Below are 13,273 nucleotides of genomic sequence, written 5' to 3'. Positions count from 1 at the left end.
AAGCCCTGGGGTTTGGGAGCACCTGTAGTTGCCACCTCTACTCCTTCTTCCCCAGGGGAGACAAAACTGGTCCAACCAGTTCTCCTGGGCCACACAAGGATACCTGCTCTGTCAACTGAGACTTTCAAGCCACCACCTGTCATTTGTCCCAGATATTTTTAGCTCCCTCTGAAAATGGAAGTGTCCTTTATATCAGACATTAACTTCCAGAGTTTTGGGTCAGCATTTCTCAGCCTACATGGCAGATCTCACTGGGAAAAACTCACCCTTGACCTCTGTGGGACAAGAGAAGGAGATAGGTAGAATGAGTCTTGTTCTCTCAAAGTGCCGTTGTGCATTCATTCAAGAAATATTGATTGGGCAAATCCTGGACAGTTCTAGGCACCACATAAATATCAGTGAATAAAACAGACAAAAGACCTTGTGCTTGTGGACCTTTTATTTTTAATGAGGGAAACAGACAATAAAGAAATGTCTAATATAATGTCAAGGATGATGAATACTAGAGTATGATGGTGGTGGGGTGGGAGCTATTTTAGACAGACTGTCCAGAGACGGCCTCTCAGAGGGAATGACTTTTGGACAAAAGTGAATGGAGTGTGAGCCACGTGAAAATCTAAGGGGAAAGACATTCTAGACAGAAGGAGCAGCAAGTGCAAAGGCCCTAAGGCAGGAACTAGCTTATATGATGGAGGGGCAGCAAGAGGGCAGGTGTGGCTGGAGTGAAAGAAGAAAAGATGGTAGGAGACCAGGGCTGTGTCATGTAGAACCTTGAGATCTACAGGGAAACTTTATATTTCATTCTGGAAGAGATCAAAAGCCACTAGAGGGTTTTAAACAGGAAAGTGGCATAATCTGATTCAGGCTCTAGAAAGATCCCTCAGACTGCATAATCCAACCCAAGAGAATGGATTATGGCAGGGTGGGGGAAAATAGGGAGACCAAAGAGAGACTGATACAGTCACCCATGCAGAAGAGGCTGGCAGCCTGGACAGGACAGTGGTGACCAAGGAGATGAACAGGGGTTGGAACCTCAAAGAAGTGGTTCCAAATAAAACCCTGGCCTATCCGAGCAGGTGAGAGCTTTAGAAATCCTATGACCAGGCAGGAACTTTGGAGTCCTAGGTCTGAAGCCCAGATTTACACATTCTAGCTTTGAGTCCTTAGGTAGGTTGCTCCACCTCTCTGAGCCTCGGTTTCCCCGTCTGTAAACAGAATGATGGCAGCTTGTTTCCAGGGGGCGTCTTGAGGACTCAGTGACAAGTAAATAAAGCACAGTGCACAGGGCTTAGCACTTCAGTAAAGTTAGCAACACCTCAATTGCCCACATTTATTGCTAGAGAAACAGAGGCCAGCTAGCTTAGAGGCAGACAGAGGAAGAAGGGGAAGGGAGAAAAGGAAGCAGGACTTACAGGGGTTTCTCAAGTCATATACCCACAGAGTCCAGACAGTAAGATGGATGAGTAAAGTGATCTAGGAGCATGAAAAATCATGCGATTCTCTCTAGTCATCTTGTTTTCCCACTTTTGAGAGACATGGGAAATTAGAAATATTTCTCTACTCTTAGATAAATCAACGTAAGTACAGTAAGTAGCAATCAATATTCAGCTGCAATGTCAGGGAGACAACAGTGAAGAATGGTAGCTATGGCCATATGGAATGCTTGTGCCCACGGAAAGGGACTGGCTAGCAGCTTCACCTGACTGCTCCCCACTGTGAGATATCCCAATTTTAATTTTAGAAGACAGAAATCCAGATTTTTCAGTGAAATCTCCCAATTTTATTTATTTTTTAAATATATTTTTATTGATTTCAGAGAGGAAGAGGAAGAGAGAGATAGAAACATCAATGGCCGAAACCGGTTTGGCTCAGTGGATAGAGCATCGGCCTGCGGACTGAAAGGTCCCAGGTTCGATTCCGGTCAAGGGCATGTACCTGGGTTGCGGGCACATCCCCAGTGGGAGATGTGCAGGAGGCAGCTGATCGATGTTTCTAACTATCTATCTCTCTCCCTTCCTCTCTGTAAAAAATCAATAAAATAAAAAAAAAAAAAAAAGAAACATCAATGATGAGAATCATTGATTGGCTGCCTCCTGCACACCCCCACTGGAGATCAAGCCCGCAACCCAGGCATGTGTCCTGACTGGGAATGGAACTATGACCTCCTGATTCATAGGTCGATGCTCAACCACTGAACAACACAACCTTCATGAACATAAAGGATCATGATCTTCCAATTTTAATTAAATTTTCTAAGTGCTTCCGGATATGGGAACACAGTATATTGATCTTGCTACTATTTCACCCTCTCCTTATACCATTTATTTCTTTTTCTTGCCTTATTGCTTTGGCTAGGCCTCCAATATAATGATGATGTAATAATAGAAGGCATCCTTGTCTTGTTCCTAACACAGAGGAAATGCATCTCACTTTTTAGCATTGCAGGTTTTAAATTTCATATCTATATATTTTAAAGAGGATATTTTTCCATTGACTTTTAGAGAGTAGAAGGGAAGGGGAAAGATAGAGAAACATCAATGTCACATTGATTGGTTGCCTCCCGCATGCGCCTCAACCAGGGTTGGGGATTGAGCCTGCAACCAAGGTAAGTGCCCTTCACCAGAATCAAACCCAGGACCCTTCAGTCTGCAGGCCGATGCTCTATCCACTGAGCCAAACCAGCTAGGGCTAAATTTCATTATTTTTAAATATTGGCTTACTTTTTCAAGCTAAACCAAGTTTCTCTGTAGGCTGGAATCAAGCTATGGGCTGCCAATTTGTGATATTTACTTTACCTGAATTCTCTGTCTGAATTGTGACAACAACTTCCTTGGGTACTTAGTCTCCCCATTTGACATATGAAGACAGGGAAGTTCGGAGAGGTGAAGTGACTTGCCACAGTCATACAGCTGGGAAGGGGCAGGGACAGGATTCAAACCCAACTCTTCCTGATGCCAAAATCGGTGGGACCGTGGATGCCCAGGACAGCCATTTTATACTGTATTCTGTCCAGTATCTTGGGGCTCTATAAGGAGTCCTGGTGTCCTGAGTGACCCTTGACTAAGGGCCTTCCTCTTGGGCCGTAGTATCTCCATCTGCCAACCTAGAAGGGGTTCAGCTATGGGAACCCCAATACTGACCCAGTTTCCTCCCCTGTAGTCCAACTCTGCAGCTATTAAATATTAGACCTGATCTTGATAAGTGCTGTGACTTGGCTCTGCCACTTACTGCCATTTGACTTGGGGTTATTTAACCTCAATGTGCCTGTTGCCTCATCTCAGCTGTAAAATGGGATTAAACACAGCACCTACCTAGAAGAGCTCAGGACATGCCAAGCACAGTATAAGTGCCTACCCAGTAAACATTAATCCTCTGGTCAATGTGCATGCATGTGTGCACTGACAGGAAGAGGCAGAAATGTAACTTAAATAGTTGTATTAGGATAAAAATGTGGCTTTTAACATTTCCTTTAATGTCACAATTAATAATGTTTAATGCCTCCCATGACTTGTCTATTATATAGAGAATAAAGTCCAAATTCCTTAACCCCATATCCAAGGGTCTCTGATTCAATATTAATCCATATTTCAATAGAGCAAAGTGGCTAATAGCACAAGGACACAGGCCTTCTCAGCCTGAATACCTGCTCTGTGACTTACTAGCTATATGAGCTTGGGCAAGGAAGTTTGCCTCTCTGTGCCTCTGCTTCATCTATAAAATAAGGAAAGTAACAATTTTCACCTAATTGGGCTGAGTGATACGAAATAAAAGGCTGAGCAGAGTGTCCATAATATGTTCATGTAGAGGCTTGAACATAGAGATTATCATGCTCTACCCACTGCCTCTAAATCTCTGGTCACCCTGGACCATTCACTGGCACCAGAATACAACAGGCCTTGCACTGTCATACCTGGAAGTCTTTACTCATACTTTGCTTTCCCCTAATTATCCAACAGTCTGATCGTCTTGGCTGGTGTTGCTCTATGGTTAGAGCATCAGCCCATGCACCAAAAGGTCTTGGGTTTGAGTCAAGGACATGTATCTGGGTTGCAGGTTCGATCCCCACCCCGGTCAGGTGCGAGTAGGAGGCAACCAATTGATGTTACTCTCTCTCTCTCTCTGCCCCGCCCTACCGTCCACTCTCTCTAAAAATCAATGGAAAAAATATCCTCACGCAAGGATTAACAAAAGAAACAAGAAAACAACAACACACACACACACACACACACACACACACACACACACAAACCTACTCTGTATCAAGGCCCAGCTCAAATGTCATGTCCTTCAAAGAGACTTCCCATCTCCACCAGCCCCTCTCCTGGCTTTTATGAGGGCTGGGTACACTTAAAGCTCTCACCCCCTCAGCGGACTCATTTGTCCCTCCCATTGCTTCCTACCCTTCCTGAGGATGTGAGGAAGCCAGGCTTGCTCTGAGCTCCAGTTCTGGGTCCCAGCACAAATGTCTGAGGGATGTGCTAGCCTTCAAGGAAACTCAGTTATCAAACTGAGTCCAACAGTTCTGCCACATCCTGAGCCTCAGTTTCGTCTGTAACTGGGGCAATGTGGCCTGGCAGGGTGGTAGTGAAAATAAACTAGGAAACTCAGCCAAGGCCCCTTATCTCTCTCCCAGCCTCCCAACGAGCCTGTATTACCTACCCCTGGACTAGCTGGTGATGGGGAAGGGGATGCTGGATGCAGGGGCATCTATGGCCATCCAGAGACCTACTCAAGGTGGACCACTGGCTCTAGTCAGAGTTTCTGATTCCAAAGGGTTTGGGGGCAAGGCCCAGGAGCCTGCATTTTCAAAAGAGAGTAGAAACTCTTCCTTCTGGGTGTTTCCAAGGGCTATGTTCTGAAACAGCCATTCTGGGAGCACAAAACTTCTCCAAGGCTAATGGGGCAGACATTCCTATCAGGGACCAAGGCCCCCTCAGCCCCCAAACCCTTTGGAGGGGAGAATGTTGCCACATAGAGACTAAGAAGGAAACTGCCAAAGCTAGGGTCTAAGCCCTGTGGACACACATGTTGATAGAAACATTTATTGAGCACTTTCCAAGTGCCGGGCACTATGTGAACCCTTTGCATATTTCATCATACCAGACCCCCATGACAGCCCTACGAGGTAGTGTTGTCATTACCCTCATTGTACAGATGAGGAACACAGGGCTCAGAGAGGTGAAGTGACTTACCCAAGGTCACACAGCAGTGAGTAGCCGCACTTGAATTTGAAGCCAGATCTGGCTGATAGCTGCACTCTAACCACAGCACTCAAGTGCCTCCTCAGTGCCTACATCAGAGTCATCTGAAGATGCTGTGAGGAACCATATGTAAAAAGGTATAGCAGATAAGGGCTCTGACCATGTCAGGCTGCTCAAAGAGCAACCTGACTGCAGGCCAGCCCCAAGGCAGCCCAGAGCCGGGTGGGCAGGGCCACCCTGTCTTTTCTGTTTAGGCACCCCAACTACAAGCCTGCACCAGCCAAACCCTGGGCCACTCAGATTCAGCCATCTCTCTTGCTATCACTCCTGCCTGGAAGCCATAAGCAGCCCTGCCCCAGGTTCCAGAATGCTACAGGGCTTTCCAGAAGGATAGGGAGACACAGCAGGGCAGTCACGGGCCATCTCTGCTGACAGCTCGCTTCCACTGGGAAGGATCTTATCTGTCTCCAGAGGCTGTGGACCCAAAGGTGAGCATCAGGCTGGGCTATGGGAGCAAACACCATGGGTCCATCACTCAGAGGCCTGGATGTAGACAGGCACAGCAAGCATGGCACACGGGCCATCAGCCCCTGCCTGTAGCTCTGCCAGTGCCAGGTTGGGGCCCAGGCCCTCGGCATGCCCAGGCACTACCAGCTCAGGTTCACTGCCCACCGTGCCACCTACTACGATGGACAGCACGGCATCCGGCTCTGAGAAGGGTGGCTTGCCTGGGGCAGCCTCGGGCACCTGCCCAGTCCCTGGGTCCTTCAACTCCTCCAGCCCCAGTGGGTCAGGCAGGGGGGTCACCACCTTGTGTCCACCCACTGCTGCCACTGCGGGGGGCTGCCCTCCTCCGGGGGGGCCGCCGGGCTTGCAGGTCCTTATCCTTTTGGGGTCCGAGGCGGCAACGGTGATCCTTGAGGTATTTGTGGCGGGAAAAGCCCTTGGCACAGCCAGCACAGCGGAACTTGTAGTTGCCTGTGTGGGCGCGCTGGTGCTCAGCGAGATGGGCGCGGCGGCTGAAGGACTTGCTGCACAGGGCACACTTGTGGAGCTTCATGCCTGGTGGGGAGGGGAAGTCAGTGAGAGGCACCCAGACCCTTTACCCTGCAACAGTGCCCCTGAACTTGGAATAAAACCCAGTCTCTCGGCTTGTCTAAAAGCATCTGTGTGATCTGGGCTCTCCTACCACCAGTCTCATCTCTCACCTTCTCCCAGACACTGTGCCAACCACACTTGCTCTCCTCAACGGCATCAAGCCAGTTCCTGCTTCTGGGCCTTTGCACTTGCTGTTTCCCTCTGCCCGGAACAATGCGTCCAGCCCCCGAATTTTCCAAGGTCCATCATCTATCTCCTCTCTGCTATGCTTGCCTCACGCGGCCCCCTAAGACCATTTCCTACAGGGCAGCTAGTGACATCTTCGGAAAACATAAAGGATCATGATATTCCCTGCTCCAAACCCTTTAATGATTCCCCAAGTTTCCCATAAAGCCCCGTACAGTCAGACCACTCCTTCACCTCTCAGTAGCTTCCCCTCCCTCCCCACACCTTGTTCTCTGAGCTCCAGGCGTCCCTCTCGCCTTTCCTTGTCTCAAACACCCCCAGTCCCTTCCCTACCTCAAGGCTTTGCATTTGCTGCTCCCTCACCCTGGAAGCCATTTCTGGCTCTTTTCATGTCAGCTCCTCTCTTCATTCTCTGCCCCATCACCCTGTTTATCTCCATCTTTGCACTCAGCATACTTTGCAGCACATACTTATTTGTCTGCTGTTCATTTTCCATCTCCACTACTAAATCGAAGCTTCCCCAGGAGGGTAGGGTGGGGTTCTTCCTGATTCCCTCAGTGCTCACACATGGTAGGTTCTCAATAGTCACTCACTGAATAAGTCACTGGTGCCTCCACGTACATATGCAGTCACTCCAGCCCACACTCAGCCTGAGCCATAGCCCCCTCAACCTCCCTGGCTTACAGAGGGGCAGTGACTTGCCTGAGGCAAGTGGCAGTGCCAAAGCTCAAACCCAAGCCATCTGCCTCTAAGTCCTGATTTATTCTGTTTTCAAACTTTCCAGCCATTAAATCCTTTCTGTAAACCAGAGGTTCTTAACCAGGGGTGATTTTAGCCCCCAGGAGACGTTTGGCTTGTCCCCTGGAGACATTTCTGGTTGCCAAAAACGTGGAGAGATGCCACTGACACCTATTGGGTAGAGGCCAGGGATGCTACTAAACATCCTATAGTGCACAGCATAGCCCCTACAACAACGAATTATCTGGCCCCAAATAATAAATAGTGCCAAGGTTGAGAAACCCATTCTAGACTAAAGAATATAGTTTAGGGAAAGCTCTGTGAAACCCCAGAAAACCAAGGAGTGCTGTGGAGACCCCTGCTCTGCCGAGGGGACAAAGAAACTTCCTGTCCTTATCTTGGGCCCAGTCAGAATATGATCTCCCTCTACATCTGATCCACACCTCGGTCACACTGGGAACCTCTCCGATTTATAGTTATCTCTTCTCAGCTCGGCTTCCCCCTCAGCCTGGGGGACTGTGTCTGACTCGCCTCTGCGCACCCCAAGGACCCTAACACAAGCCTGGCTCATGGCTCACATGAGCAAACGTTTGTTGGATAGAATGTACCAGACAGGAATAACAAGTCTCATGGGATGTGCCTGGGAGCCTGCCCCAGGGGGCTTAGCTGAACCAGACCCTCCGGGCAGGTCCAAGACCACTTACCAGAGTGGGAGAGGATATGAGCCTTCAGCTTATCTGGCCGGTTGAACTCCTTACTGCAGCCTGTGTGTGTCCTAGAACCCAAAGCCACTGGTCAGGGGGTGCTTACCAAGTTCAGAACCCTCTTGCTGGGCCCTCTGCTAACCCTGAGCATGAGGACACTCTTGTCCATCCTAATGGCTGGGCAAAGAAGCAGGGCGGGGAGTGAAGCCAGCAGGTGGGGCCCAGGACAGGATAAAAGGAGGGAGGGCCTCCAGTCCTCAGACCTGACATCTTCCTGTCCCACTAGTGGGTAAACCCATGCCCCCTCCATGCCAGACTCTACTCACGAGAAGGGGCATTTGTATTTCTTGAATGGCTCATGGATCAACATGTGTCTCTTCAGTTTGTCTTTGCGGTTGAATGCGGACTCACACACTGAGCATTTGTAGGGCTTCTCACCTGCAGGAGACACAGACACAGGGGATGAGGATCCCATGAGATAGAGTCTGAACAAGAGCCACTAGAGGGCAGCAGCTCCTCTAGGAAGGTGGCCTGGGAGAAAATAGCCACTCCCATTCCTTGTGACTTGGTTTTGCCAAGAAGAGGGAGCCATTTTAGACAGGATGGCTAGGAAAGGCCTCTCTGATGGGCCACAGTTGAGGTGAGACCTGAGGTAGTAAGGGAGCGAGCCATGTGGAAATCTGGGAGTAAGGGTCCCAGACAGAAGGAAAGGAGGGGGATGTTTGAGGAACAACAAGGATGCCAGTGTGGCTGGAACTGAGTAGGGGATGGAGAATGAGGCAGAAGATGAGGTCAATGAGGCTTCCTGGCCCAACAGGGAGGGCCTAGAAGGCCAAGCAAGGACTTTGGCTTTTGCTCTTAACCTGATGAGAGGCCACAGGGGCTGAGCAGAGGAGGGACAGGGTCTGACCAGGGTTTCTCAGGCCCCTCTGGTTGCATGTAGAGAAGAGACTAGGGCTGAGGGAGGAGAAAGGAAGGAGGCTGGTACAAGAAATGGGAAGAGGTCACGTACAGGCTATGCTGGAATGCAGAATTGGCAGCCCTTGCCAAGGGATTGGTTGTGGGGTGTAAGAAGGGGAGAGTCTAGAATGAGACAAAGGTGAGTCAAGTGACAGGGTGTGTGATCCTGGCATTTACTGAAATGAGGTACACCGTGGGGGAGGGGGGAATTACATCTTATCCAATTGGATCCTTGCAACACCAAACCATGAGATAAGTACTATCATTATCCCTTTTTATAGATGAGAAAACTGAAGTTCATGGTCTATACCTAGTGGCTGAGGGAGCTAAGATTCTAGCCCAGCAGTATGATCCAGAGTCCACCTCAGTGTAGCCCGATTGCCCTGCCGCAGAAACACTGGGGGGAGGGGGGTTGGGAAGAGCTCTCACCTGACAGCTCACAACATGCCCTTAGGAAAGGACGCTACTGGGCTGTTTTAATTTCCTGCCATTATTTCCTCTCTATTCTCCCTCTGGAATGAGTAAATTACTTTTGAAAAATGCCATCCCCCCACCCCCCACCCAGTGAGTAAGGAAATTCTGGTCCTTACAATGGAATGCTCTGCAGTTATTAAAAAGATTAAGTTACACCTATGTTTCTTGATCTGGAAAGATCTCCTAGATATATTGCTAAGGGGGAAAAGAAAGCTGTTGAATAGCTTAATATAGTCCCATTTTTGTAAGAAAAAAATACAATCCTCACACTCAAAAAAAGCCCAAGCTATATGTGTTTGTATGTACACAGAATAAGCAGGAAGAACAGTGGGGGAGGGTACAATCTGTAGCAATTAGGATTTGAAGGAGGAATTTAACATTTGATTTTATGCACTTCCATATTTACAACAAGCATGTATTACTTTTTTAAAAATTCCTTATTGTTGAAAGTATTACATGTCTCCTTTTTCCCCCACTGACCTCTCCCAACCGCTCCCGCCTCCCAGCACAGGCCCTCACCCCCCTATTGTCTGTGTCCATTGGTTATGCTTATATGCATGCATATAAGTAAGCATGTATTACTTTTGAATAATAATACTTTTAATCCTCACCCGAGGATATGTTTTTATTTATCTTAGAGAGAGAGGAAGGGAGAGGGAGGGAGGAAGAGGGAGAAACATTGATTGGTTGCCTCACATATGCACCCCAACCGGGGATGAAACCCACAGCCTGGGTTTGTGCCCTGACGAGGAATTGAACCTGTGACTCTTCAGTGTATGGGATAACATTCAACCAACTGAGCCACACCAGCCAGGGATGAATAATAAAAATTTAAAAATCATAAAGAGACTAATTTGGTAATACCTATCAAAACTACTAATGCATATACCTATCTTGTTTCTTCTTTTACTGTAAAATATACCTAACATAAAATTTACCATTTTAACTATCTTTTACAGTTCAGTGGCATTCACACTGTTGTACAATAATCTTCATCATCCACCTCCTGAACATTTTCAGCATTCCAAACTGAAACTTAGTGCTGCATATACATTTTAACCTCGCACTTCCTCTTTCGGAATATACACTATGGCTATACTACCAAAAGCTTGCTAAGGGACCCACACAGCATTGTGTATGCAAACCAACAGCTGAAAAATAATTTAAGTGTCTATCCATAGGAAACTGGTTAAATAAAAGATGGTAAATGCGCCAGAACCGGTTTGGCTCAGTGGATAGAGCGTCGGCCTGCGGACTCAAGGGTCCCGGGTTCGATTCCGGTCAAGGGCATGTACCTTGGTTGCGGGCACATCCCCAGTGGGGGGCGTGCAGGAGGCAGCTGATCAATGTTTCTCTCTCATCGATGTTTCTGGCTCTCTATCTCTCTCCCTTCCTCTCTGTAAAAAATCAATAAAATATATTTTTTAAAAAAAGATGGTAAATGCAGAAAAATACTATGAAGCTGAGAAAAAGGTGGTATTAAGGAACATCTTCAAGGTATAATGATAAGTGAAGAAAAAAGGTACATAATAGAATTATAGTATGTGCTCATTTGTAGAAAAGTAAGCAAGTGCCTTATATAGATGTAAAATAAAGCTAGAATGATGCAGGCATGCCACTAATAGCTTAGCTGTTGTCTTTGGGGGAGAGTGTTGCCTTTGGTAGGAGTATTTTTCAAACTGCAAACTGGGAGTCACAAGCTGTTGGTGGTTATTTTAACAACTAAAATTAAACAGAATAGAAGAGAAAATAATGCTTTGTGAAACTTTTGTTTCAATATATTCTATGTATATAGATGTGTTTTCTGAGTTGCAATAAAAAAATGTATATTTTGCCATAGGTCATAGCAAAAAAAAAAGAATTGAGAAACATTTGGATTGTCCATCTGAGGTGAGAGGGGGAGTTCATTTTCATTTATATGCTTTTGTATTGTCAAGGACTTTTTCCTAAGGTTTTCTCAATCTTTTGATCCTTTTCAATAAAAAAATCCCAGAATTTTACAACTAATAAAAATTTTAATGATTAAAAAAAAAAGCCAATGTGTTTCCACGGGGAACCAAGGAAAAGGGCTTTTGTCCAGGTTCCAGTGATAATTTTATGGTGAGAAAAGCATCCCCACCCCCCAGGGCTCACAATGGTCTGTGGGGATTGACTCTCAAGGGGCAGAGCCAAAAGAACACCCCCAGCTTCCACCTGAGTGGCTGATCTCTGCTCTAGTGTTGGTGGGCAGGTGGGGAGGGGGCCAAGAAGGAGACAGGAGGGAAGGGGGGCAGAAGGCAGATACAGAAGAGAGCTAAAGGGAGATGAGGAGGAAAGCCAGATAGGGATGGGAAGGGGAACAAAGAGGGGGTTGGGGGTGGGGGCGATGAAGTAGGCAGGAGCTGGAGGGGAGCTGGGGACGCACCTGAGTGGATGTGAGCATGCAGTTTGAGGTAGTGCTCCCGCCGGAAGAACTTCTTACACACCTGGCACTTGAACCTGCCCCCGCTGCCATGTGTGGGCAGGTGACGCCGCAGGTAGCGTTCACAAGGAAACACCTGACAGAAGAAATAAATCAGTTTCAAGTCTGACTCACTAGCCCTTGCCACCTTCTCAGCTCCCCCACATTTCCAACCTTTCTTTATGGAAACAACTCCTTTTCTGCTTACCTGGGGTCAGAGCCCACAATGTCAGGCATAGCCCTTAGAACATCATGGTTCCCACTACTTACCCATAAGTCCAGTCAAAACATGCCTGCTCTGAGCTTCTGCTCAGGCTGTTTATTTTCTACCCAGAGGGCCTTTCTCTCTTACCCTGACAAACGCCTATTCATCCTTCAAGGCCCAACTCAGGTGTCACTGCTTCTTGAAGCCCTCTCTGACTCCACCTTGCCACACCAGGCAAAGCAAATTCCGCCCTTGAATATACATCTACATTATTATTATTATTATTATTATTATTATTATTTTAAAATCTATTTTATTGATTTTTTTACAGAGAGGAAGGGAGAGGGATAGAGGGTTAGAAACATCGATGAGAGAGAAACATCAATCAGCTGCCTCCTGCACACCCCCTACTGGGGATGTGCCCGCAACCAAGGTACATGCCCTTGACCAGAATCGAACCTGGGACCTTTCAGTCCACAGGCCGACGCTCTATCCACTGAGCCAAACCGGTTAGGGCACATTTTTAAAGTCAGCATTTAACCCACTGAATGACAGCCCTTTGCTTATATGGATCTCCAAGAGGACAGAAAGGGGCTTACATTCCCCAGCACAGGGCCTGAGTCAACTGACTGACAAGTAAAAGAATAAATGAATAAAATGAACAAATAACTAATGAAATTAATGAAAAGATAATAAAAAGCCAGAAAACACAGAAGCCCAAATCCTTCCTCCCAGATATAGGATAGGCATTCATTCATTTTTTTTCATTCATTTGATATAGAGAAGTGATCAAGGGGCACAGACCCAACTGCCCACTACTTATTGGCCCTACCATTTCCTAGTTGGGTGACCTTTCTGTGCCTACCTCCGAGGGTTAAATGAGTCAATTCAGATAAAATGTTCAGAATAGTATCTGGCACATGGTTCTTACTTGATTCATATCTATTACTTGAACGACAAATTCCAAAGCTCAAAATTAGACTATATAATTAGAAACATCTACAATGAGGCTGAAATGAAACCAGGGCTGTCCTGGAAAATCTGCCATGTCAGGTTGTAAGAAAATGAGTAGAACAAAGAAACAAGTTAAACACACCAAGGGGATACAATCAGCAAAATCCAGACTTCGGGAAACTCCACAGGACCAATTGCCTAGTTTCTTCAACAAATAAATTGAAAAGGAAATAAAAGGAACAATGGTGTGGGAAACCTCTATATTAAAAGAAACTTTGGTCATATCAACCAACTGCATATGTAGACCTGATAC

The 13,273-nt window shown here is 46.9% G+C and overlaps 1 protein-coding gene across 1 annotated transcript in view; it reads right to left on the bottom strand.

The window, feature by feature from the left end:
* Positions 1–5,028: 5,028 nt before the first annotated feature.
* Positions 5,029–13,273, bottom strand: part of ZNF341 (zinc finger protein 341) — a 46,359-nt gene continuing 38,114 nt past the window's right edge. The window contains 5 exon segments of the mRNA XM_023754381.1: positions 5,029–6,023; positions 6,025–6,263; positions 7,928–7,998; positions 8,254–8,365; positions 11,766–11,900. Coding sequence (XP_023610149.1) covers positions 5,733–6,023; positions 6,025–6,263; positions 7,928–7,998; positions 8,254–8,365; positions 11,766–11,900 — 848 coding nt within the window. The 3' untranslated portion in view covers positions 5,029–5,732.

Source organism: Myotis lucifugus, unplaced genomic scaffold, assembly GCF_000147115.1.
Source record: "Myotis lucifugus unplaced genomic scaffold, Myoluc2.0 scaffold_60, whole genome shotgun sequence".
Taxonomy (NCBI): Eukaryota; Metazoa; Chordata; class Mammalia; order Chiroptera; family Vespertilionidae; genus Myotis; species Myotis lucifugus.
The sequence above is the reverse complement of the archived record's forward strand: the minus strand, read 5'-3'. Positions and strand labels throughout refer to the sequence as shown.